The sequence below is a fragment of the Microcebus murinus genome, chromosome 5 (assembly GCF_040939455.1).
Source record: "Microcebus murinus isolate Inina chromosome 5, M.murinus_Inina_mat1.0, whole genome shotgun sequence".
Lineage (NCBI taxonomy): Eukaryota > Metazoa > Chordata > Mammalia > Primates > Cheirogaleidae > Microcebus > Microcebus murinus.
In genome coordinates this window covers 1996780-2023537 of record NC_134108.1, presented here as the reverse complement: position 1 = coordinate 2023537, position 26758 = coordinate 1996780, and the positions used below count along the sequence as shown (strand labels likewise).

Sequence of the window (26758 nt, the reverse complement as noted above, 5' to 3'; positions counted from 1 at the left end):
ATCCTAAGGTTTGAAGAATGGTAGTTATTTTTTTCAATGTTTATTTTTAGGGTTCTTATTTATTTATTTTTTTTTCCTTCCTGAAATAAGTACTAGCCATCGCTCAGAAAAAAGTGAAATAAGTATCGGTGAAGAGATTGAAGAAGACCTTTCTGTGGAACTAGATGACATCAACACCAGTGATAAAGTATGATGTTTTGCATTTCTCATACAATGCTCTTTTATAAAGCTTCAAAAATTTATACTAATTTGTAGAAAAAAGTTGAAATTATGAAATATCATGGCAGTTACCTGGTCCAAGTTTACGAAGAATGTCTTTAATAAGTATTAATACGGAAGATTGTTTCCAACTGCTCCTTTGGTACCCAAGTGCTTCTGAAATGTCCGAGGGCTGTTCTCGGGGCGCTGGGATGGCTGCAAGTCACAGGGGCCACGATGGGCCAGGGTAGTGGGTCAGTCAGGACGGAAGGCTGTGGACACGGCGGAGCGGGGACTAGAGTGCGGGGTATGTGGTCGCCCGGGCCGGGGCAGCGTCTGAGCAGGCGACCGGGCTGGGCCAGACGCCCATGGAGGCAAGGCGGCAGAGGCTCCCGGTGTGCAGAACCAGGGGTCCATACTCGAGATCCAGATTTGCCCTTTCTGTGTCGGCAGAGGACAGGATGTACTTGCATGACAAGCTGTAGCACCGCAGAGTCGTGTATCCGTGTCCAGGTGGCGCTGTGTGCGGCAAGACGAGTCTGCCTTGCGCGTGTGGGTTGCGGTAGCTGGGCGGTGGCTGTTGCTTTCCAGAACCAGGTGGGAGTTTCCAGGGCTGCGGCCGTCACACGGAGGTGGCTTTGGAGAGAGGCAGCATTTTACAGTGAACAGCACGGTCTAAGTCAGCAAAGTCTGGTTTGCTTTCTTACTCTTCTGTGTACTGTGTTTTCCTAAGCAAGCTCTACCCTTCAATCCTCAGTTTCTTTACTCAAAATGGAAGTATTAATACTTACTAGTAGGATGTGTGGAAGGTTAGGTGATAATATGTAAGGTACCTTCTCCATTCCAGGACACATTATGGACTTATAGTAATTTGTCTTTCTCTTACAAATTCACCTATTTCATCCTTAAGAGGCCTAAAATTGTTGCTTTAAAGTTATGCCAAACAAAGGATTATTTAAAGTCAGTTTTCTTGATAGAGTTATTGCTGAGTTTATCTGTTAGCTCAGTCTCTTGGTATTATCACACATTTCAAAATAGGGGTAAGAGTGTGAGGTAGAGGACTTGAATTAGCGACCGCTGAGCTATGATTTGTGGCATTGAGTGGAAGGAAGCGGAGATGTAAGCATCCATCTGCCGCTGGGGGCCGTGGACTCCTTCCCGCATGCACCTGTCCAGGAGGCGGGGCTTTCTTAGTGCCGTTCCGCATTGGGTTCTGCTTTCACTGGGTTTGGCACAACATGCACTCTCTAGGAATTTTCACTTAAAAGCATAACTTTATGTAATCATGCCATTTATTAGCAGCCTTTTACATACAGTAGACTTTGATGGTCATCGTATTTCATCAGCCAGTGTTTTTTAATGACTGCTGTGCAGAGAATGGATACTAGGCACCTGGAGGATACAAAAGTATTTGTACTCTTTACTGTATTCTTCCAGCAAAGAGTTTGGTCACCTTTTAGCCAAGGTGACCAAAACCAGTATGTACTAATCACTTCCTATTTAAAAAGCATAGTGTTGGGATGTGGGATGTGAGAGCAGAGAGCATAGTGGGTTGGCCACGTTTTGTAAGTCCATCAGATCTGGGTTTGAGTCCTGGGGCTGCAGCTTAGCTCTTGCAAATTTGGCCAAGTTATTCAACTTACTAGGCCTTTAGCTTTCTCATATCTGTTTTGCAAGGGTTGTGGAGGTTGTAAAAATTAGAGATAAGTATGAAAGGCATACAGCTCAGTGCTTAGCAGAGTAGGCGTTCAGTAAATGTTTGCTGATACGACTATTTCTGTTGGAGCCACAAATCAGATACGGACTGCTCCCCTAAAGTTTATATAGCATCAGAGACAGATAAGTCATACACATAAGTGAAACTCAAAGAAAGTGACAAGTGCCATTAAAATGTCATTCATGGGCTATGAAAACTCATAAGCAGGAGCTAATATTTGACCTGGATTTTGAAAGATTGACCCTGATTGGGTTCTGCATTGGCTGGGGAGTGCCACGTGAACAGAGGGGTAGCGTGGGAGATCGTGGGACATGTCAGTACAGCTCTGATTCCAGGGGTCTCGGGGGGCACCGTGTGTAGAGACGGAGTGGTTGTGAGGAGCGGGGTTGTTGGAACATGGCTTTGGAGCAGAAGTGACAGAGGGTCATTCGCAGCAGAGGCCCAGGGGAGGGTGGGCGAGGCTCTGCACAGGAGCCAGCGCGAGCAGTGGCGTAAGGAGCTGTCCAAGGACATGGGCCGTGGTGTGCGCGCCGGGCTTCTGTTGATGCGCAGCAGCCCGATTCGGCAAACACCAACATTTACACTCTAAAAGCTTTTCAAAATCTTGTGAAATATTCTTCACTGTTGATTTGTATTAAGTTTGCTACCACGGAGATCCTTAATTTCCTTTCCAGGGATCAAAATGTATCTTTTAGATATTTTTGTTTTGTGACATGAAAAATCTATTTTTATAGTTTTGAACTAAAATAGCTGCTCTGAGTTGTAATTATAAAGCTAATGAAGCATGAAGCATTAAATAGCCATTGATTTCTAGTTAGCCTTTGTTCATACACTTTCCTTTCTTGGTAAACACCTTCCATTAAATTAAGCTGTTCTTTGGGAGGTTTTGGTTGTTACTGTGGACTTTCTTTGCCTCAAATCAAAACTAAATTTAAAAACCTCAGATAACTGCATTATCTAGATTAAGAAAGATCGTTTTCTACCTACAATTTTTCCTCAGTTCATTCTCATCTATAGTTTATCATTAGTATTAATATAGTACTCGATATTATGCATTTTGCAAATATGAATACGTTACTGATTGCATTCTTTAATAATGATGGAAAGACAAAATATAGTTCCACAGTATCGGAATCAATTTCTCAGTCTGCAGGCTTTTCTGACATTTTCAGTTTTTGTGTAAACTGGATTTGGATTGAATACATAAGAACTTAAGATTCCTAATACTTTTCTCTGTAACAGTTTTATACCAAGGCTACTTTGGGACCAGGAGGGAGGGAGAGGGCTTATTTATTTGAAAGGATTTTACTTCTAACTTACATTTCTCTATATTGAAAGAATAACAAAATGAGAAGATACGAAGGGGGCAGAGGAACAGATAAATAAGAGCACTCTCAAGATGAACCCCTATCATTTCTACAAGATGTTCTTATTCTTGTGTATTATCTAGCCCAGGTGTTGGCAAACTTCCTCTAAGGCCAGGTGGTAAATATTTCAGGCTTTGCAGGCTGTAGCTACTTCACTTGGCCTTTGTATTGAGAAAATACCCATTGTGAGATAAGTAAGTGAGGGGTGGGGCTGTGAGCCCTGGTCTGCTGGTTTATCTAGGTAGAGAAGAGTCTGGATGAGGCTGGGAAGGCTGGGCTCTGTCCCTCCTTTGCCACTGGCGGGACCTCCCACTGTGGTGTTCACATTCTGGAGCCTGTCTCCTGACCTGTGGGTTTCCCTTACTTTAAAGATAATGTATTCTCAGCCCTCATTATCCTTAAATATCTATTTCCTTTCTCTGTCGTCTTAGTTTATAGAAATAAATGTGTGTGTTTCGGCTAATGAGGCTCACTTTCTAGTTTACTTTCTAGTTTAACAAAAATAGCAATTACTCATTTCTGCACTTGGGAACCGAGGTCTGGAGACTCCGGCTGTCCCGTCTGCCCATTCGCTGCTTGTCGGCCCCCAGAGGGCGCCTCACTCTGGCTTGCGCTGGCGCAGGATTGAAAGGTGTCACGCCCTGTTTCAAGTGTGAGGTTATAAACTTAACATCATGTACTATCATATAAAGATGTAGGAAATAATAGTTTTCAAATGAGAATGTTACACATTTTAATGAATTTCAATAAAATTTAATGTGGCTAAAGTACCATTTTAGAGAGTTGGCAATTGATGGTGTGATCCTTACTATGAACAGAATCGCACATTGAGACTATGCCCACTTAAGGACGCTTTAGGAAATCTTCCACTAATTTCAGTTTCTTGATTAAATTGGAATAATGTCTAGGATGTTTTATTTTTAATTTTCACTTTAAATATTGGAGAATATAATTAGTGTAAAAGACTGCGCTCACTTATTAGACTTGATTTTAGGCAAATCACTTCTCAGCAGTTCAGTTTTTTCTACCTATTTTATGAAGTTTAAATGTGAAGCAGTTTGTATGGTATAAAATAATCGTTTAATTATAGCAATATAAATTACTTAAGACGCTACTTGCATTCTGACGCTAATTCTTTTCTTTCTTTTGAACAACAAAGCTTGATGACCTCACACAAGACCTCACTGTGTCCCAGCTCAGCGATATTGCAGATTATCTGGAAGATGTGGCATAGACATGAAGAAGGAAGTATTCTCATTAACAAATGACAAAGGACTGATGAGTTCCATTTTTGTCCCAGACAATCACTCTTTGCTGGAATGTCTGCTCCCTATTGGTGCCTTGCATTTCAAAAAGACTGCAGAAATTTTTAAAAATTAACTTTTCATTTTACTAAACAAAATACTTCCTATTTGAGCCCGTGTGTAGAAGATTTTAGTATTCTTAATTTGGTTTAGATATACATTTCTTTATGGAAGTTGATTATGCTCAAGTTCATCATAGGGAGGAAACCCCTGAAAACATCAGTGTTAAGAGCATGATGAACAGTGTCAATAAGCCGTAGCTTTGTGCAGCTCTGCATGTGGCTGCCGGCACACAGGCCCCTTGGAGACCTGGGCTTCAGCCCTCTGGAGTCAGAGCTTACAGAGTGTATTTTGATATTAGGTGGTTCTGCATATAGTTGGCAAAATGACCTGATAAATTTGTAATACCGAAGCATATTAATATAAGTTAAATTTGTTGTGTCAACTTTATTTTGTATTTCCTTCCATTTGGAAGGTTTGTTAGACCACTAAGGTTATATTAAAGTACTCTTGTGTGTGCTATTTAGTTTTGCTTGTTTTAAAGAAATCTAGAAGTAGTGAAGACTTTTAGTTCATAGAATTGTCAGGAACAGGTAACATTTGCGGTCTCCGCTTCCCTTGTGGTCTATGTATGCAGCTTTAGTCATGGGTTCTCTTCATTAGAGTTAAAATTTATTATTTGTAAAGATTCCTTGAAACATACTAAATACAAAAATGCATCTGAAACCATTAAGCAGTGCTTTTATTTCAGATCTGTAAGTTAATTATATTAAAATCCAAATTGGAATGAAATAGTAGTAATGGCCTAAGACCATGTTCAGTTTGACAGGCTTTGTATATGGTACATAATTTCATTGTAACTCCTTAAAAATAGAGCCAATAATGGAATTTCCAGCTGTCTTATTTATACTGTTAAGCATTGTGCTGCTATTATGTAGGTCACTGACATTTATAATTCTGAAGTGTTTAAAAAATGTGCAAATAGGGAAAAAAACCTTGGAAATAATGCATGCATATTCATATAAATATAAGTAAAGCTATGATTATGTTGAGTTTCTGTGTATTTTAATTTCAATTAACTATGGCTTTTTATTATAAAAGTTACCTTTATTAATAAAAGGAGCAAATTAGACATAATTTGTTGATTGCAGTAAGTGAGCAGACTCCCTTGTTTGCATAATACCAGTTTTCTGTTGCATATTAGCCTAAATATTACCAAAAAGATTGGGGGGCCCTAAAATGTAGAGGAAATGAAAATGTAAGGAGTAGGATTATGTAACAGAATCTAGTCTTTCAAAGCGTAAGTGAAACCGAGCTATAAACATCAAAAGGAAGTAGGACACAAAGTGGGCCAGAGCAGCCTGGAGGCCCCTCCTTGCTGCCATCAGTTTGTGGGCGGCGGTCTCAGTCTCCCTGGGGCTTTCGTGTCCTCGGTGTAAACACAAGGTGCTCTGTGTGAAGATGTAATCTTCATGCTAAAAGTCCCCCAACGAGCTTGTTGTAAACTGCGTTTCTTCTTCGTGTGTCATCCCTGTAGGGAGCCACTTTCTAAATGCACTGCAGTTCTGTTCTGGCCCTCTGGGATCAGGGTGAAACCTGTGCTTTATCGTTAATGTTTGCCAGGAGCTAGGTATCAGCGAAATGGTTTGAAGGCGCAGAAAGATGGGGCTTTGTAAATTTGTGGAGAACTTTTGAATGGTAGCATCTAAAATTTGTCAGTTTTCTATTAATATTACCCAAAGAATCAGACCTTTTGATAATATTTGGGAGGGTAGAGAGAAAAATGCCAAATATATGAAACTTTGTTTGTTGTTAACACTACATACAGCATATTGAATAATTTTGAATGACTTGAAATTCAGGTATGAAAAAGTTTTTTTTCCACAAATACTTGTTGATTACATCTTATCAACCTGTTAAACTTTTAAGATATGAAGTGACAGATTTTGCATGTGATAGTGTTTTCTTTTTGTTAAGAAGTACACATTTTTATGGTAACCTGTATTTTACAGTGGGCTTTAAGAAATGCTAGGCTTTTCATTTTATTGATAGCTACAAATGAATAAAGAGCCTTTATTCTTTCTTTGCTTATATTCTCTCGTGCCTCTTCTGCTGTGCAGTTTGGAGCAGTAACCCGCGTCATTGCTCAGACACTGCCGCTGGCTGCGGCCAGCACGAGGCGCTCACACCCTCCCTGCCTTGCTCTCTGCACCAAGCTGCGCGGACCCCTCAGAACCTTGAGTCTGCTGGATTCACGCCTGTCTGAAGACATGTGTTTATGCCTCTCCTCTTCCGAAATGCCCTTCCCCCAGCACTGCACAAGCGGCCGGTTGGTTTCCGTCTCGTCGTCAGAGAAGCTTCAAGACCTGAAGATGTCCCTCTCCCCGCAACCCACCGCCGTTGTGTTTACCCCTTGCGTTTTACTCATCTTTCTTCACTCTGAACTGGTCTGGCTTATTTATGTTATCTATTTCTTTTCTATTGTCTACATGCTCCATGAGAGCAGGGATTTGTTCTTCAGACTCCCACGTGCTCAGGGAACTGTCTGTGGGGTTGTGAACAGGCCTTTTGAACACTGGCAAAGAGGCCTGGAGCATGTCGTTTCTGGCGGGACAGCTGTCCTTATCCCAAGCCGGGGAAGCCCCTCGGTCCAAGCCTGCACACGTGGTGGCAGGAGGGGCCTCTGGTTCAGGAGAAGGTCATCTGACCAATTCCCCACCACCAAGGCGCTCTGAAGGCGGTGCCCTCTGCTCGTGGCTGCGGTGCGTGTGGATGCTGGCACGCAGGAAGAGCGAAGCGGCCTCGGAGCACCTGGACTGCCCTGCTGGGCATGCAGGGACACAAGCAGGGCGGCACTTGCTCCGGAGAAAAGTACACAGCCCAAGGAAAAGCCTCCTGTCTGGGGTTGGGTGGGGAGGGGCTCCCCCACCAGGTCTCTGCCTCTGTACGCTCATCCCACCCCTGTCCTAACCGTCCTCACTGCCAGCTCCCCATTCTAAGAATCGGCATTTTAGGGGAGACAAGAGTACAGAGGAAACCTGGGGCAGCCGCATTTGTGTAGGAATTGTCCTGGAAGGACACCGAACATTTAAGGAAAGTGGGTAGCCTGTCACAAGAGGTTGAGATGAAGAGAACTTACCTTGGAGAGAATGGTCAAAGAACAAGACAATTGAAAAACCTGCTATGTAGGGTCTGAATGTTCATGTCCTCCAGAATTCATACACTGAAACCTAACCCCATGTGATGGTGCAGGGAGGTGATGAGGTCACGACAGTGGTGCCTCTATGGTGGCATCCGTGCCCTTACAGAAGAGGCGCGGGGCGGCTCACCTTTGTGCGTGGGGCCCAGGAGAAGGCGCTGTCTAGGAGGGCCGCCCTCGCCACGCAGCAACTCTGTCCCGCCTCTATCCCAGCTTCCAGCCACGTTTCTGTTCTTAAGTTACCCAGCCTAAGAAGCTTCAGCAGCCCGAACTGATTAAGACAGACCTGACTGTGCTACTTGGATATTCGAGATAACTTGCACCTAAAAGAGGTTGCTAAGAAAGAGATAGAATCAAAACACTTTTTAATTAAAAGTTACTGGGCTCAGACATTCAGTAGTAAGGAAGGCTGAGGGGTGGGATGACTCACAAACTTAAGTCTCCTCGAAGGTAAACCCTAAGAGGATGCGGACAAGAGCAGCAGGGACTCGGCCAGAGCTCTCCAGTGGCGACAAAGGCTAACGCCCAGGGGGTCCAGCCGTTCCTGAAAAACTGTCCTTCCCCTACTTCTTACCTCCGCAGGAGTCTGTGCGGTGGGAGGGCGCTCAGGTTCTGATCTTTTGGCCAAAGGAGGAGGAGGGCGGAGCTTGTGCTCTGAAGGCACCTTGCCCCCAGTGAAGGGAGACGGGTCGTTCCAATGGACCAGAGACGGCGGCGGTGGCGTGGGCACCGACAGCCTGCAGGTGCGGACGGCAGACGCGGCATGATCTTGCGCGCTCCCGGGCAGGTGTGGACGGCAGACGCGGCATGATCTTGCGCGCTCCCGGGCAGGTGTGGACGGCAGACGCGGCATGATCTTGCGCGTGCTCCAGGCACGTGGCAGGTGCGGACGGCAGACGCGGCATGATCGTGCACGCTCATGTCAGGTGTGGACGGCAGATGTGGCATGATAGCGCACGCGCTCCGGCACGTGGCAGGTGTGGACGGCAGACGCGACATGATAGCGCACGCGCTCCGGCACGTGGCAGGTGTGGACGGCAGACGCGGCATGATCGCGCACGCGCTCCTGGCACGTGGCAGGTGCGGACGGCAGACGTGGCATGGTGCACGTGCTACAGGCACGTGGCAGGTGCAGACGGCAGACGCGGCATGATCGTGCACGCGCTCCCGGCTCATGTCAGGTGTGGACGGCAGATGTGGCATGATAGCGCACGCGCTCCTGGCTCGTGGCAGGTGTGGACTGCAGACGCAGGGCGATTGTGCACACGCTCCAGGCACGTGGCAGGTGCGGACGGCAGATGTGGCATCGTGCACGTGCTCCAGGCACGTGGCAGGTGGCCCTCCCACAGGAGGGGAGGGGGAAGAAGGTAGCGTTGTGACGATGCGAGAGCGAGTTGACGGTAACCGACGTCTGCTCCTTGCGTGCACGCGGCTGCGGCCTGTGCAGTCCCGTGGCTGCTTGCGGCGCCTGGGCCACCTGCTGTCCCTGTGCGGCTGCGCCTCCAGATGATGGGACGGAAGAAGAAAAGCTGTCCAAGTCCTCACCCTCTGCACCCGCCGCCCGCGGGAGTGGCAGGTGCCGCTGCCACGTGCTCAGGCCACCGAGCACCGGCCGCAGGTGGCCGGAAGTGTTCTCTCTGGCGAAAGACCTGGTTGCCGGGGGAACGGGAATCCCCCACCAGGCAGGAGCTGGCACTGCGCAAGGTGGGACTGCGGGCTGTGGCCCCGCGGGCAGCTGCGCGGAGAGGGGACCGCCCCGACGGGAGCGTGGCCGGCCCTGCCTGCGCCTGACCGGGGCGTGCATCGCCCCTGCTCTGCGGCCCTGGTCCCGGGATGGAGTGGGTCGTCCCCTGCATAGCAGCCCTGGTCCCCAGAATCGGGGCGCGGGGCGGGTGGGTCTCCTTGCTCAGCCGCCCTGGTCCCCCGGATCAGGAGAATCGGGCCTGCCAGGCCGCGGGCACCAGCGGGAGGCAGCGCGGACGCTGGCGCGGGGGATACCCGCCGGCCTGATTTTTGTTTTAGGTGAAAATATTAACATTTTCATTTTTCCTTCTTGTTAAACAAATACTTCAGATGGGCTAAAGGCTGACCCCCGCCCCATGGGGGCCTTGGGTCGGCTTCTTGCAGGGGCCACCTGTTTACGCTGCTTTGATGCCCAGGGTTTACCGCTGGCAGCTGTCACAGGTGCGATTGTCAGAGGCGCTTCACAAGGTCCCTCCACTTATCCGCCTCCATCCGGGCAGGGCCTGAAAGGGCCACTCAGCCTGCGGTGGCATCTGGCCCACTCGGGTGACATGCTGCGCTCGGTCTCCCGTTCCTCGTGGTCATGTACCGCGCGTGCCTGGGTGCTGGGAAGGGTCCCTCCTAAACTACTTCTTAGGGGCTTACCTGGAGCCTGCTCTTAGGGCTGCCCTTAGCCAGAGGAGCGTCCTGATAGTTTAGCTGGAGGGTTTTTGGAAATTTATAGAACCTTCAGATTTGATGGTGAAAATTTTTCCATAAATGTTTAATTTTCAGACACTTGTAAAGAAATTTAGGCATGTTTTATAGGTTGCCAAACTATTGGATATAGATCCTAATCATACTTAGTGATTTGTTTTAATCCATGCATAGTTTCTAAAACTGGCAACTTTCTGAAATGAAGATTTTTTTTTGATGAATAAATTCCCTTTTCATTTAAAGCATTTATCACTTCCCATCTTCCTCGACGCATGTGGTTGTGTTTTTCCAGCTTTTATGACTGGAGTTTTGAATTTTGGCACGAGAACAATCTCCTCCCCCAGCCACCCCAACTGCTTCCTGGGTGGAGAGATGCCTGGGCGCCGCAGACCCTGCGCAGGTGGCGCGGGCGCGGGTCTCACACCTGCTCCCTCGGCCCCTCCAGCCGCCTCGCGCGCCGAGTCTCTTCTCCCATCTCAAGGTCCAGCTTAGAAGAAAGGCGATTTTCTGTTTCTCTGAGTGTGCCACTTACTCCCCATCCACTCCCCCTGCTCCCTGCGCGTCATGCCGCGGGAGAAATAGCACCGAGATCTCGGAAGAGCTCAGGGCGCAGCGTGCACGGTGCGGACAGGCGCAGGTGGGCGCTGGGAGTCGCCGGACCCGCGCGCAGTGGCTGGCGCGGAGCGCACGGAGCCGGCCCAGCGAGGACGCACCAGGAGCTGCTCACAGGCCCGCCGTTCCCAAAGGATGTTTAGCTGAGCCGGGAAGAGACTCACTTGGGCAAGCAAGGCAACTGGCCAGCTCAGCGCCAGCTACACGTGGGGATGCCCGCGGTGCGTTGCCCCCTGCGTGCCAGCGAGTGGGGAAGTGGCCAGAGGTGGCGTCAGGCCAAGAAACGCCAGGGATGTTGCAGAAATGGCTGGCTTCCAGGGCCACACCCAGCCACCCTTGTGGATCCACAGTTGCGGATTTGGGGTATGGCATAAAGGAAGGGTGCACCCCTCGGGACTTGGTCTTCTGGGGGAAGAGCAGGCAGCTGTCCTGAACGCTGGGTACGCCTTTCCCCCACAGCAAAAGCAAAACTCAGGCCAGCTCCTGGAAGCCACACCTGACCGTGGTGCTGAGGGGTCTCTCCAGGGCTGTAGCACGCTGGCCGCTCATCTCAGATGCCTGGCCCACTCCTGCCTTCTGAACCACGTGTCCCTCGGTGGTCTTTCCCTCCCCACCCAGCCCCCCAGCCCCAGCGCGGCCTTTCCCAGTGGCTGTGCCAAGCAGGCCTTCGTTTTCTCTAATTTTCTCTTTACATTTGAATGCATGTTAGTATGTGTAAACATATAAATTGTGTTTATAGAGATTAGGCGTATATGGTGGAGCGTAGCTGAGTGTGACTGGCACTCCCCCAGTACTTCCATTTAGCGTGACTTATAATGGGGCACGTTTATCTGACCTACCCCAATTTACTGAACATATATTTCAAAAAAAAAAAAAGTTCATCACAGGAAGGGAGGAACAGAGGGAGGGAGGAAGAAGGAAGAAAGAAACTGTGTGTTCCTGGAAACCTAAGCCTCTTTGTAGTAATTTCTTGCAGGAAACGTGTTCCTCGACTTAAACTGCAGATGTGGGAATGGAATTTCTTAGCGGAATGCCTAAATTTAGAACGGTTTATGCAAATTAATACTTTGCACATTGCAACAAGCACTTGCTAATTACTTCCTGTCCACTGGGCCCTGCAAATGCAGATGAAGAAGCGGGCCCTCCTGTGAGGTGCCATCATGTGCCCTCTCAGTGAAGCACTTTGTCACCCCCTCCAGGGATGGCCTCAGCTGCAAAGACCCATGCCACCCAAGGCCAGGCCCTCCCGGGTGGCCTGCACGTCCAGTGGCCGGTCCACGTTGGGGTACACACGCCCGGCCCTCTCGGCCTCAGTCTGAAGGGCCGTGTGGGCTTCAGGGCTCCCCGGGAGCTCGGGCAGCTGCCTCCGCTCGCCCGGCCTCTGCTCCCGCCTGCTCTAGCTCCCCCAGCTGTTGATCCCTCGGGCACTCTGCTTAAACTCCCTGGCAGGAAACTTCAATCTCCGAGAGTCAGCCTCCTGGGGAGCCCAGTCTTTGACCCGGAGTGGTAGAGACGGAGGAACGGGGGAACAGGTGGCCCTCTGGCTTGTGCGGAGGCCGGAGCAGGCGGGCGGTGTCTCTGGGAGACGTGTGTGGGAGGAGGATGCCTGTGGGCCCTGCACGGGACCCGGAGAGCAGAGCAAGCGTCTCCCGCAAGGGTGATGTCCGGGACGACCCTCGAGCACTAGGGCCCTAGAAAACTGATGGGCGCACGGCTGTGCCCGTGATTGCAGCCCTCGCAGAGCCAAGAGCACCGGGCCACTCTCCAGGGGGAAGGCGTCGCTACAAGTGAGGAGCGTTGTGGGGTCAGCAGAGCGAGGGGGGGAAGGAAGCGGGTGGTGAAGGGCGAACTGTGAGCCTCCACGATGGAGCGGAGAACCCGCAGGTGCACCGTGCCGGCCGAGTGATGCCGGGCGAGTTATTAGTGTGGATGCCCTCCGCCTCCCGTCTGTGCAAAGGGCAGGAAGTCCTTTCCCTCCTGGGGCCGCTGCTGTGTTAGATCAGACAACGCCTGCCCGGGGCTTGGCCCTGCGTCCGGCAGGTAGTACGCACTCAGGAAACACTCACTGCTTTTGCTGAAGAAGATTCGTGGGTCTTCGTGTCTTGACTGAGCTGGGGACAAGGGCAAGAGCACACACTTAACTGCACGACCGAACCCCGTTTCTGGCGAATATCTGTTCCTCTTTCAAGGCCCGATTCGGATGTCACTTCCTTCTCGGAGTCTTCCTCCCCTGACCTGCCTCGAGCGTGATGTATTTTTGTGATCTGGTGTCTTTCTCATATCCCTGTTTGCGGTCTGTGGTAAGAGCACGAGGCTCAGGATCAGAAACCTTGGATTTCTGGTCCTGATGCCACCGCCACGCGGGGCCGTGCTGTGGGTTAGCAGAGTGAGAAACGCCAAGACGGCCACAAAAACCCTGGCAGGGAGCAAGAGTCTGCGTTAGAAAGGATCTTAACACCAAATAATGCATCGCGATTGCATTCATAAAAGAATTACAGGGTTAGGAAAATAATTCTTGGTAGACTGCAGACTGTGCTGTCCAGGAATCGGAGACAAGCTTGAACGTTCATGATGAACATCCTGGTTTAGTCCTGCTTTCCGATATCTGTATGGTAAAGATGAGTGATAAAACGCTAGAAATTATCCTGATATTAAAAACTGATCGTAACAAAGTACTTTCCAGGCTATGCCAAAAATAGTAATTCATAAGTTAAATTCAGAACAGAAATGATAATATAATGAGTAGGCTCTTCTATTATGTGATAATCCAGTTAATGAAAAGGCGTATATTATATAAACACGTTGTAAACATATTTAAGTTTATTGCTGATTTGACATAAAATATGGATGGAAATAGCATAAAACTATAGTATGCCATTATGAGGATGACAAATGATGAAAAATTGGTTAATGAATGTCATTAAAAGAAGATGTATTCTACTAAAATATTAATCACTGAAAGAAAATATGGGCCGGGTGCAGTGGCTCACGCCTGTTATCCTAGCACTCTGGGAGGCCGAGGTGGGCGGATTGCTTGAGGTCAGGAGTTTGAAACCAGCCTGAGCAAGAGTGAGACCCCGTCTCTACTATAAATAGAAATAAATTAATTGGCCAACTAATATATATAGAAAAAAATTAGCCGGGCATGGTGGCGCATGCCTGTAGTCCCAGCTACTCGGGAGGCTGAGGCAGGAGGCTTGCTTGAGCCCAGGAGTTGGAGGTTGCTGTGAGCTAGGCTGACGCCACGGCACTCACTCTAGCCTGGGCAACAAAGTGAGACTGTCTCAAAAAAAAAAAAAAACGAAAGAAAAGAAAGAAAATATGAAATGCCCTAAATCATAAAATCACATGTTCAAAAAGAATTTGAAAAAGTTTTCCAAAATTTGACAATTCTAACACTTATATGACATTTCCAAAAACGAATTATAAAGATTGATGAAATTCTTAAAATCTCTCAATAATTAAAAAAAAAAGTTTTGACTAAGATAGAGTAAAATTAAATTATTTTTCTTTTATAACTTAAAAGAAAAGTGGTTTGTGGTAAGAGCACGAGGCTCAGGATCAGAAACCTTGGATTTCCGGTCCTGAAGCCACCACCACGCGGGGCCGTGCTGTGGGTTAGCAGATTGAGAAACGCCAAGATGGTCACAAAAACCATGGCATGGAGCAAGAGTCTGCATTAAAACTACACCAATATAACTTAAAAATGATGGTTACGTGAAGAGGTGTTGTCAAAAAGCACACTGCTAAAGTAACATAGGAAAAACGTATTTAAAAAGTATGTCAGGCAGCTAACATCGTTTGTTATTTTCCTAGATTTTATGATGCTTCTGGCATCTGTCAGTTTTTCAAAATTCATAATTTGTTGATATTTTGTTCCTCATTCAGAGTATCTACACTCATCGCTAATTTTGCAGGCTTTTGTATTCATCTTCTAACAGAAGGCCGTGCCGTGTTTTGTGACCGTCAGGTGCGCGGGCACCAGGGCCTGTCCGCGTCGGCAGGGCGGGCTCTGCCGGAAAGGGAACGAGTGGAGGCGAGAACAACAGCTTCAGTCTACTCTCAGGCAGCCGCGGCCATGGAAAACACGCAGCGGGCTGAGATGTGAGCGGGTCCTGGGCGTCGGGCAACGTAGAGACACACTGAGAGTTTCTGTCCTGAAACTCGGGTCCTGAGAACCTCGCGTTGCAGGCTCCACGGATCCCCTCCTCCTCCCTCTCCCCGGCGCTGGCGCGCCCTCACGGCCTCACGCCCGGAGCTCTAGCACCCTCACGCCCGGAGCTCTAGCACCCTCACGCCCTCACACCCTCATGCCGGGAGCTCTAGCACCCTCACGCTCTCATGCCCAGAGCTCACGCGCCCTCACGCCCCTCAAGCCTGGAGCTCACGCACCCTCACGCCCATCACGCCTGGAGCTCACGCGCCCTCACGCCCCTCACGCCTGGAGCTCACCCTCACACCCTCACGCCCCTCACGCCTGGAGCTCACCCTCACACCCTCACGCCCTCACACCCTCATGCCGGGAGCTCTAGCACCCTCACACCCTCACGCCCATCACGCCTGGAGCTCGCGCACCCTCACGCCCATCACGCCTGGAGCTCGCGCACCCTCACGCCCATCACGCCTGGAGCTCGCGCACCCTCACGCCCATCACGCCTGGAGCTCACCCTCACACCCTCACGCCCATCACGCCTGGAGCTCACGCACCCTCACGCCCATCACGCCTGGAGCTCACGCGCCCTCACGCCCATCACGCCTGGAGCTCACGCACCCTCACGCCCATCACGCCTGGAGCTCGCGCGCCCTCACGCCCATCACGCCTGGAGCTCATCCTCACACCCTCACGCCCATCACGCCTGGAGCTCACGCGCCCTCACACCCTCACGCCCATCACGCCTGGAGCTCACGCACCCTCACGCCCATCACGCCTGGAGCTCACCCTCACACCCTCACGCCCATCACGCCTGGAGCTCACCCTCACACCCTCACGCCCATCACGCCTGGAGCTCACGCGCCCTCACGCCCATCACGCCTGGAGCTCATCCTCACACCCTCACGCCCATCACGCCTGGAGCTCACGCGCCCTCACACCCTCACGCCCATCACGCCTGGAGCTCACGCACCCTCACGCCCATCACGCCTGGAGCTCATCCTCACACCCTCACGCCCATCACGCCTGGAGCTCACGCGCCCTCACACCCTCACGCCCATCACGCCTGGAGCTCACGCGCCCTCACGCCCATCACGCCTGGAGCTCATCCTCACACCCTCACGCCCATCACGCCTGGAGCTCACGCGCCCTCACACCCTCACGCCCATCACGCCTGGAGCTCGCGCGCCCTCACGCCCTCACACACCTCAGCCTGCGATTGGCCCAGTCCCGCGCCCGGCCCTGGCCAGCGAGGTGGGGGGGGAAGGAAGGAACTCCCGGTTCCCTGGGGCGGTGGCGGGGCGGCCGCTCTCCCCTGATGGGATGGGCGCAGGGGAAGAGACCGTGGCAGGCGGCCACCGCGGCCACTCCCGTCAGCAGATGTCGGCTGTCTTCGACTCCCCGTGGGGGTGGGGCGGGGTGTCCCAGTTGCCATTTTCTCTTGCGCGCCCACCCTGGGCCCGGGCGGCACCGAACATGGCATGTGGATTCCCGCTTGGCCTCTCGGTGGTGCTTGCTGCGGCTCACCAGGTCCGTGCCCGTGCGGCGGGGCGGTGACAGGCCAACACGGCAGACATGGCGCTGCCAGAGAAAGGCCAGTAATGAACGGGATGGCACCAGCCAGGGGTGCGAGGGGGGCTGAGACCTCTCCCCGGCGGGCGGGCGTGGGGCCGGGACTGCTAAGGGAATTTAGACGGGCCAGGGGCTGGGCTGCTGCCCCGTGGGCGTGCGGGAGGAGACCACGGGGGTGGACACCCCACTCGCGCCCGGTCGGTTCCCGGAGGGGTCTCCACGCCGGCTGCCCCTGCAGCCCACGGGCTTCCTGCACGTCTCCTGTGGAGACGGGAGGGTTCTCCGCGTTGAACGCGTTCACCAGGGCGGGAAGCTGGCCCCGTGACAGCCTCGGGGCAGGGCCCGCCACTCAGAGGCAGCAGGCAGGTGGACAGGAAGGGCTGCAGGCCGGGCGTCAGTGCCTGTGCGCCGGTCAGCGCTTGGCTGTGTCTGCTCCAGCTTGACTGAGGGCTTAGTGCTTGCTTCTCTGCAAGACGGTTGCAGCGACTGAATGAGACAGCGACCCGTGAGAGGCAGCAGCAGGCTGCGCTGCAGAGTCTCGGTGGCTGGGCACAAAGGTCTACTTCTGGGCGTGTTCTGTCTGCGGTGAGCTGGGCAGCTCAGCCGTCCACGCCCCTCTGGGCGGGTGGCCCCGTCTCAGTGGCGCAGGGGCAGGCTGGGAGCCCAGAGGTCACGAGACTTCTCCCTAGGGTCACAGCCCCTTGGCAGAATCCCTCGGCTGGCCCTGCCCAACTGCGGGGAGGGCTGGAAACCCTGCTCCCTGCGTGTCCCAGGCGGGAAAACAGAGCCAGGGATATTGGTGAGAACTTCCAGATTTGCCCCCTTAGGCACTTCGAACGCAAGAGTCACCTTGGGTCCTTACAAAGCCAGTGCTCTGGTGACCAACTTTGATGTGTTTTGACAAACCCTTTATCAGATTAAGTGTTTTGAAAATACTTTCTCCCCATCTGTAACTTGTCTTTTCATTCTACCATGAACGTCTTTTGCAGAGAAGCCACTTTTAGTTTTAATCAAGTCCAACTCAGGAGGTTTCTTTCCTTAGTGAGTCACGCCAGGAAACTCACTGCCAAACCCAAAAGTCACCTGCATTTTCTCCGACCCTTTTTTCTACAAGTTTTATGGTTTCGCGTTTTATGTTTACGTCCGTGATCCACTTTGAGTTCATTTTTGTGAAATGTGTTAGGTTGCTGTTTAAAATTATTTTTTGACATGTGGATGTCCAGTTGTTCCAGCTCCATTAGTTGAAAATACTGCCCTTCCCCCCCCACCCCCCCACCCTACCCCCGCACTGCCTTCTGCCTCCTGTGTCAGAGGTCAGCTGGCCGTATGAGGTTTGACAATCATAGAGACCCCTTCCAAAAAGTCTCTCTGCCTACAAGATTGTTTACTACACACCAGAGAAATTTAAGGACCTACAGACCTATTCTCATTTGCTGTCCCCTTGTCTATTTTCAAAGAAGATGATTGGCATTGGGAGCGGCTACTAGAATAATTGCCCTTTAAAATGATAGGGGGAAATATCTTAGAACTGGAACCTCTGCAAAGTTATAGAGCATTTGGGAGATTGTAAGTTCTGTAAAGCCGGGGACTTTGTCTTGCCATTGCTGGCTTCCTCTTTCAGCGGTCAGTGTTACTCTGCTTAAAAACTGCTAGCAGCTCACGGGGACACTTCTTTGTTTTTTTTTTTTTTTTAATATTCTTTTCAACTTTAATGAGAGTTTTATTTCGCTTGATAAATCGTTTTTGCTCCGGTCAGAGCATTTCCTAAATCAGTTTCTTGTTCGCATTTTACAGATAGGATTGTGTCAAGTTGCAGAGCTGGGACCTGGGCCTTTTCTGACAAAGGGACGGAGCACGGGTCACCCGCATGCTGGCAGGGCTGGGACGCAGGCTGGGACAGGGAGCTTCTCACAGACCTCGTGGTAATTTCCATAAAAGCTTTTGGCTGGAATCTGTACGGTGGCCTAGAATTGGTTCTGACGGAGACAAGGTCAGAAATGGGCATAGCCCTGAAAGGTTTTAAGTATCTGTGTTTATTTGTGTCGCCCTGGAAGCACGTTCGGGACTTCTGGGCAGGGGCAGATTTTCCCTCGTGGCAATAGCCACGCTGGCTCCCTCCACTCCAGTTCTTCCCCTGCTTGTGGAGAAGTGACCCCGGGCCAGACAGAGGTCACTTTACCCACTGTGGGGTGGAACTGTGGGTGAGTGAAAGAACAGTATTGCTAACGGGCTAAGAGGAAAAACAAACAGGTAACCTGGGGCCTCTTAGGCTGGGGCGAAGTCTGTCCCTCCTGCAGGGACACCCACCTGGCAGTTAAGCTGAGCATGCGAAAGACGCTGACATCCTCATTCATGCTCCAAGGGGAAAAAGAGTCCGGGGACAGGGCAGGAAAGGGTAGCCTGTCTGATATACCGTCATTAAAAATCCACTGTCCAGGCCCAGCGAGGCGGCTCATGCCTGTAATCCTAGCACTCTGGGAGGCCGAGGCGGGAGGATTGCTTTTGGTCAGGAGTTCGAAACCAGCCAGAGCAAGAGCGAGACCCTGTCTCTACTAAAAATAGAAAGAAATTAATTGGCCAACTAAAAATATATATAGAAAAAATTAGCCGGGCATGGTGGCGCATGCCTGTAGTCCCAGCTACTCGGGAGGCTGAGGCAGGAGGATCGCTTGAGCCCAGGAGTTTGAGGTTGCTGTGAGCTAGGCTGACGCCACGGCACTCACTCTAGCCTGGCAACAAAGCGAGACTCTGTCTCAAAAAAAAAAAAAAAATCCACTGCCCATAGACTAAAAGTTTTCGAGTTTGTTTAAACAGCCCCAGAAGTCCCCGGGCTACGGCAGGACTGCCGCCATCCCCACCTCCGCAGCAGGTGCCTCCCGCTGTCCAGAGGAAAGAAGAAGCGTGAGAGACAGAAAAGGATGAGCTCGGCGGTCCCTCAGCGGCAGTGGTGACTCCCCCAGCCGTCCTCCTGCCCTGACAGAGTCGGCGCCAGTGGTCTCGGGCCGCGCCCCTGTGTAGACTCTGTGCTGCTTTCTATCCTAACTGTTGTCGTCGGAGAAATCGTTCTCACCCACGTACGAACTCCACACCCTAACGGCGAGCAACCCCCAAATACGGATCTGGGGGCTTATGTACACCTCGTTCCCGTTCCCTGCTGAGAGATAGAGAGAAGCTCGATCTTCCCAGCGTAAATTCCCAGGAAGAAACAGGAGGCGATGCAGAGTTCTTACCCTTTGGGGCGTAGTTAAATGCCTGCAGGAGGAGCCAGCGCTGGTGTGCGTGGCTCCCGGGTCCCGGGCTCCTCTGCAACGGACCTCGTACTGTCCCGTCAGCCACTTCCCGGGCCCGCCCCGTGTCTCAGTCCTGGTGCAAATCGCTCTGCCGCCCACAGTCTACACCCAGTGACCGGGAGACAGGAGAGGCCAGGCGAGCAGTGATCGGGAATAGCCAAGGCAAATTTCAGGGCCGGGGAAGTGCCAGGCTGTACGTCACAGGCCAGAGCGTGGCGGGCTGCTGCTGGCATCCCTTCCCGATCACTATCTTAACAGCGTATTGCGATGTAATTTGCAGACCATATGACTCACCCATTTAAAGTGCATAAGTCAGTGGTTTTCAGTGCATTCACAGAGCTGCACCATTCTTTCCACAATCAACTTTGCAACATTCACCCCAGAAAGAAACCCGTCAGCAGTCACCGTCTCTGTTCCTCTCTTCCTCCCACCCCCTCCAGGCCACCAATTCCTGTCTCTACAGAGTTGCCTCTTCTGGACGTTTCATATCAGTGAAATCATACAATATGTGGTCTTTGGAGATGAGCCGCTTTCACTTGGCATAATGTTTTCAAGATTCATCTATGTCATAGCATTTACCAGTACTTTGTTTCTTTTTATCGTTCGATAACACTTCATTGTCTGTATATACCACACTTATTTATCCTTTTATTAATTGAGGGACCTTTGGGCTGTTTCCACTTTTTGCTATTGTGAATGCTGCTAAGAACATTGACTACAACTTTTCGTATAGGTGGCGTATATTTTCTTTTCTCTTGGGTGGAGTTTCTGGGTCTTGGGATAGCTCTGTGTTTAGTTTTTTTTTTTTTTTTTTTTTGAGGAATTGCCAAATTTCTTTCCAAAGCAGATCTCCTATTTTGTATCTCCAACAGCAACATAGAGAGCTTCCGATTTCTCCACGCCCTTGCCAATACTCGTTACTGCCTCTCTCTTTAAATATAGACCTTCTGGTGGATGTGAAGTAGTATCTCCTTATGGTTTAGATTTGCATTTGAAACATGGTTTATGTGCACTTAAGAAAATACGTACTTGCCACTGTCAGGCAAACTGTTCTACAGATGTCCCTTAGGTCTGTGAGTTTGTGGTGGTGGTCAAGTCTTCTGTTTCCTTTTCAATCTTACTCCTAGTTGCTCTACCCATTATTAAGAATGGGGAATTGAAATCTTCAACTATTGTTGAATTATTTATTTCTTCCTTAAGTTCTGTCATTTTTTTGCTTCAAGTATTTTGGAACTCTGTTGCTAGGTGCATATATGTTTGTAATTTATTATATTTTCCTGATGGATTGACTCTGTAATCATTATAAAGTATCCCTTTTTATCTCTAGCCTAATTTTTTGTTTGTTTTAAAGTCTATTTTGTCTGATACTAGTATAGCCATTCTTGCATTTATAATGGTAAGAGCAAAATAGCTTTTTCTTTTAATCTATTTATATCTTTGAATATAAACTTTGCCTCCTGTAAATAGCACAGAGTTAGATAATTTTTTAATTCTTCTAATGGAGTTGTCTAATCCATTCACTTTTGGTCTTATTTATATAGTAGGATTTATATCTGCATAAATTGCACATATAAATTTAATCTGCATAAATTTAAATAATTTTTGTTTTCTTTATGTCTCAGGTCTTTTGTTTCTCTTTCCTTCTTTCATACTTTCGTTTCCATTAAGTGAATATTTTCTAGCTTAACAACTTAATTGCTTAATTTTTTTTTTCCCTATATTTTCAAAGTTATTTTCTTAGTGGTTACTTTAGGGCTTACGATGTACTTCTCAATTTATCAGAATCTACTTGAGTTTATACTAACTCATGTCCAGTAAGATACAGAAACTCTTCTTCTATATAGCGCAAGTCCTGCTTCCCTTGTTTTTGTGCCTGTCTCCCGAGAGATGGGGAACTGGGCTCTTCCTCCGTGTTTCCACCGGCTGTTGGAGCAAAGGGATCTCAGGGTGCCTCAGGGGCTTGTGGAGAGAGAAAGGGATCGGCACTTTTTTCCCCCCTCCATGATTTAAAAAGAATTCTACCTAAACAACTGGTTTAGGGGAAGCCACTCTACTAAGTGCCTTCAGCCTCAACCTTCTAAGACTTTGAGAACGGTCCATTTCCACCCAGCACGGACAGCTGCTGGCCTTGGGAAGGGTCAGTGAGTGGGCCGCCTGGGCAGTGTGGTCACCTGGGGGAAGAAAGCACAAGCCTGCAGGCACCCCATGACCAGACTTCAAACTGTACTACAAGGCTTCAGTAACCAGAACAGCATGGTGTTGGCACAAAAACAGAGACATCGACCAATGGAACAGAACAGAGAACCCAGATATTAAACCACCCACATACAACCAACTGATCTTTGACAAAACAGACAATAACATACACTGGGGAAAAGAATCCATATTTAGTAACTGGTGCTGGGAAAACTGGATAGCCACATGCAGAAGAATGAAACGGGATCCGTGCCTCTCACCACTCACAAAAATTAATTCAAGATGGACAAAAAGACTTGAATGTAAGGCATGAAACCATAGGAATTCTAGAAGAAAAATGTTGGAAAAAACTCTTTTAGATACCAGCCTAGGGAAAGAATTTATGAAGAAGACCCCAATGGCAATCATAGCAACACCAAAAATAAATAAATGGGACTTGATTAGATTAAAAAGCTACTGCACAGCTGAGGAAATAATGAACAGAGCAAAGAGACAACCTACGGAATGGGAGAAAATACTCGCAAGGAATGCAAAGCTTTCCATAGAAGGCGAACGGGACTTCTATGTCACCAGCTGACCGTGTTCTGAGATGACACAACGGACCGGCCGTTGCTAGGGAAGTTGCTCTCGAGTCAGTGGAAGTGATGACTACCATGATTTCACAGTCTTCAAAGCACCCCCTCCAGAAATGCTTGAAGTGCTTTATGCTTTTCCATTTGTATTTAGGCATTTAAATAAGATCACCCATCTAATACACCCGATAGCAGTGATAAGTAAAAATAGGTCATTCGCAGGTTCACGTTTTCAAGCCAGCCTACTCAGGCTGTGGGGGCGGTTAGTGGGCAGCTGTTTCCACTTCTTTGAAAAAGCAGATAAACAATCATTGCCATGGGCTTATAGAAATATTTGGCAGTGTATCTCCTAGGAAACAGTGGAGAGCCTTTAAATTTTTTTATTTTTTCCTACTGAGAAAATAAATTGTGGGCTCAGAAAATTTAGGAAAAAATACGGATTTTTAGAGGGGAATGGAGTGTTCGGCTGACCAGCTTTGTGAGAATGAAGAAAGAAACACTCAGCTGATTCGCTGTGGTCAAGGCAGGACGGAGAGAGGGAGGGAGGAGGGACCGACAGAGCAGAAAGTGGGATATGAACACCAGGGGAGAGAGGAGAACAGGCAGGTCACCGGGCTGGCCAGGAGGGCCGTGCTGGCCTCGGCGGGGAAGCAAAAGGCGTGGCGGTGAGTCCCGGACCTCGTTGTAACGCTCTGGGTGTGGGGCTGCTCTGCTCTCACCAGAAGGGCTACCAGTCACTGCTGTTGCCGTGACATGCGTGTGCCGGTCATGAGCCGCCACACGCGGCTCTCTTATCGCTTGTGCCAGTTATTGGCTTTTTTGGTATTAGTCACAGAGGGCTCCTGGGGGTAAACATGCTTAGCTGCAGTGGGTGTGGGGAAAACGTGATCTCTTCTTGTAAGGCACTCGCCGCAGGGCCGGATAGGATCCAGCGGGCTTGCCCCAGCCCAGTTCTGGGAGTGCCAGGTGCATGCGCAATGGAGTCGTCCCTCAGCACTCCTGGGGGCCTGGGCCCAAGGCCCCCTGTGGATACACCAAACTCCAGGGATGCCCGAGCCCCTCGTGTGAGTGGTACAGCGTCACACACAACCTACGCACGTCCTCCGAGTACCTTAGTTATCTCTAGATTACTGATAATATCTGACGCAGTGTAAGTGCTGTGTCAGTAGTTGTTACACTGTGTGGTTTTCTTTACTTGTGTTATTTTTTTATTTTTGTACCGTTATTGCTTTCAAATATTTTGGTCCGTGGTTGGTGGACTCCACGGATGCTGAACCCATGAGCAGGCAGGGCCGACTGTACATGCACGATGCATGTAGAAGGGAAGGCTTAACAGGTTATTTTTATAAGTGATGTTTCCTCCCCAACCTAAGTAGTTTTTTTTTAAAAAAAAATGGGTTGATGAAGACTTCCAGAATTCTTGGAGGCTTGTTTGTGTATTGAAAAAGGAGCAAAATCTTACGTCCTGTGGGATGTGTAAAGTGCCTCACTGGTACTTACCAGCCTGCCGGCGAGAATGCGAGGAGCTGGGGCACACTATTGCCAGAGACCTAATGCTGGGGTTCCCACTGCTTCTCTACAAAGAGGAGCATTGCAAGTGCTGCTCAACGGACCGTATTTTCCCTATTTTGACCATTGCATAATGTTCATGCATATACATTCTTTTGCACAGATAATAACTTTTCCTTAGCCCACGGGGGCTTACAGCAGCATTCGAAATATAGGCCACCTTAGAATGCATACCATAATAGGAAGCCTTGCAAAAGATTATCTTGCTAATTCTCTCCAGAGCGTCTGAACTTTCCACTGTGGTTTGGCCTCGCGGTTTGAGAACGAACGTGCACGCCGTGAGCGTGTGCTGTTACGTAACGGCGGCCGTGCCGCGGGCGGCCTCATCTGCTCGGCCACTTGTGCAAAGCTAAACCCCGCCTCCCGGGACGGCTCGGAGATGAGGTGCTCTCGTTAATTGAATTCTCTTCCTGAAAACATATTTAAAATGCAGTTCGGTTAATTATTGCTCTTCACAATTATTCTTTAATGATTGATTTTTTTTTTTTTTAATGATTTGGGACTTTTCATTTACGGTCCGGATCACCATCCTAAATATCAACGACTGTGTGAGGCGTCAGTTTTTGCCGCGGAGAAGGACAGTGCGGCATTAACCGCGCACGGGCCACCCCTTCCCAGCTGTTACGGTTTGCGGTCTTTGGGGCTCCCCGAGTCCACAGAGAGTGGTGGAGTCACAGGAGGGAAAGAGCCTGGGCCCGAGTCTCTGTAGGGTGCAGTCCCCTCCCCCGGGACGCTGATGAGATGATCGGATTTTTATCTGAGCGAGAGAGTTCCAGTGTGTCTAGCCACTGAGATTTTGACTTACACCCCAACTAATACAAAATCTTCCTTTTATAAGAACCGTGGCATCTCAGATTGAATGCGTGCCGGGACAGTCTTTCAAAATCCCCAGTGGCATCCATCCATTCATGCTTTTGACGCCACGAAGGGTCTACTGCTCTGTGTCGGGCGTTTTGCAAAAAATAAATCCCTCCTGTGATGTTGTTTTCTTGTTGTTTGCTTTGCTCCTAATGGTGATGAGCAGGAAGAAATTCCTTTAGAATGTTTCCCGTTAGTGGGATTCAGTCAAATGTGAGGCTTGCTGAATTGCTGGCATGCTCCGGAGGAAATAATACAAATAAGCACGAGTGCCCTGAGGCCGGGGAATGACCCTCATGACGATTGTCTCCTCCTCCTCCTCTTCCTGTGTTATTGAGATTGGTTTTTATTCACCAAAAAAAATGACAGCCAGCTAAGCATCTGAGCATAACTTTTTCTTTTGTCATTAAAAAATATATATACCCTTAATTCCATAATCCGAGTCAAAGAGACCTATCAGCAAAATTACTCTGTGAGAACAGTAGAAACTTTCCATTAATGCCAATAGAATCCTATTTGCAACAGAGAAACAAAAATGTATACAATTAAACTTATTATATTTGCAGCAATCTTCTGTGTAGGCCATAAACAGAACTTCATGTCTGTGCTGGAAGGGGCACAGGAACACCTGAACAAATAGATGTGCTGTGCACTTGGATAAGAAGATTCAGTAATGTGGATGCATCAGCTCTTCCCAAATCTGCAAATTAAGCATAATCTCTTTCAGTTCTCATAGAGTTCAAAGAATGGAACTTGACAGACTAACTCTGAATTCACATGGTAGAAAGTACGTTGACAAACGATCTCCTCTACTCTACCACCCGATGTTTCCTGTTTTACCGCCCTGCCTGTTTTCTATATAACACTCACCACCATTTAAAACTTTGAATTTCTCTATCCTTTTCCCTCCTAGATAATAATCTCCACCGTGGCAGGAGATAAGGGATCTTGCTGATTTTTTTTATCTGCAACCATGCTCCAGTGCTGTCGTAGGCATTAAATAAATATTTTCAAAAGAGAAACCAAGGTAAATTTGAGAAGTGCTGAACTGGGGGCCTTGGGACTGCCCAGGCCCAAGGTGTCCACCGGGCAGGCGGCACATACCTAGGACAGATCTGAGTAGCTCTGCAAATGCTTTGGAAACTGACCTGGCATTGCAAACTCCACCCGGCGTTCCAAGACACTGGCTGAACAGAAGACACCAACATGTGCTGTGGCAGCTAAGTGAGATCCAGAGGCTCACAGTATCCCGGTGTCCTGGGAACAGTCCACAATGCACTGCTCACAGAGGGCACGAGCCTCTCAGCCTGCTCAGGAAAAGACAGTGGACAGAGGCACGTGCCGGGGTGACGTGGATTGTGGACTCAGCAGACAATAATTTAGACCCTACTATAACACGCTCCGGGAAGCAAATGGGGAAAGTGAGATTCTCAGCAACGAAAACAAAGATGTCAAGAACTAAGAGAAGGCCGGTTGTGGTGGCTCACGCCTGTAATCCTAGCGCTCTGGGAGGCCGAGGCGGGTTGATGGCTCAAGGTCAGGAGTTCTAAACCAGCCTGAGCAAGAGCGAGACCCCATCTCTACTAAAAATGGAAAGAAATTAATTGGCCAACTAAATATAGATAGAAAAAAATTAGCCGGGCATGGTGGCGCATGCCTGTAGTCCCAGCTACTTGGGAGGCTGAGGCAGGAGGATTGCTTGAGCCCAGGGGTTT

The 26758-nt window shown here is 49.4% G+C and overlaps 1 protein-coding gene across 2 annotated transcripts in view; it reads left to right on the top strand.

The window, feature by feature from the left end:
• Positions 1–4693, top strand: part of CEP43 (centrosomal protein 43) — a 36509-nt gene extending 31816 nt beyond the window's left edge. For both annotated transcript variants that reach the window (XM_076002799.1, XM_076002800.1), the window contains 2 exons: positions 91–187; positions 4442–4693. In XM_076002799.1, coding sequence (XP_075858914.1) covers positions 91–187; positions 4442–4516 — 172 coding nt within the window. In that variant the 3' untranslated portion in view covers positions 4517–4693. The remainder of the gene's footprint in view (positions 1–90; positions 188–4441) is intronic.
• Positions 4694–26758: the final 22065 nt, after the last annotated feature.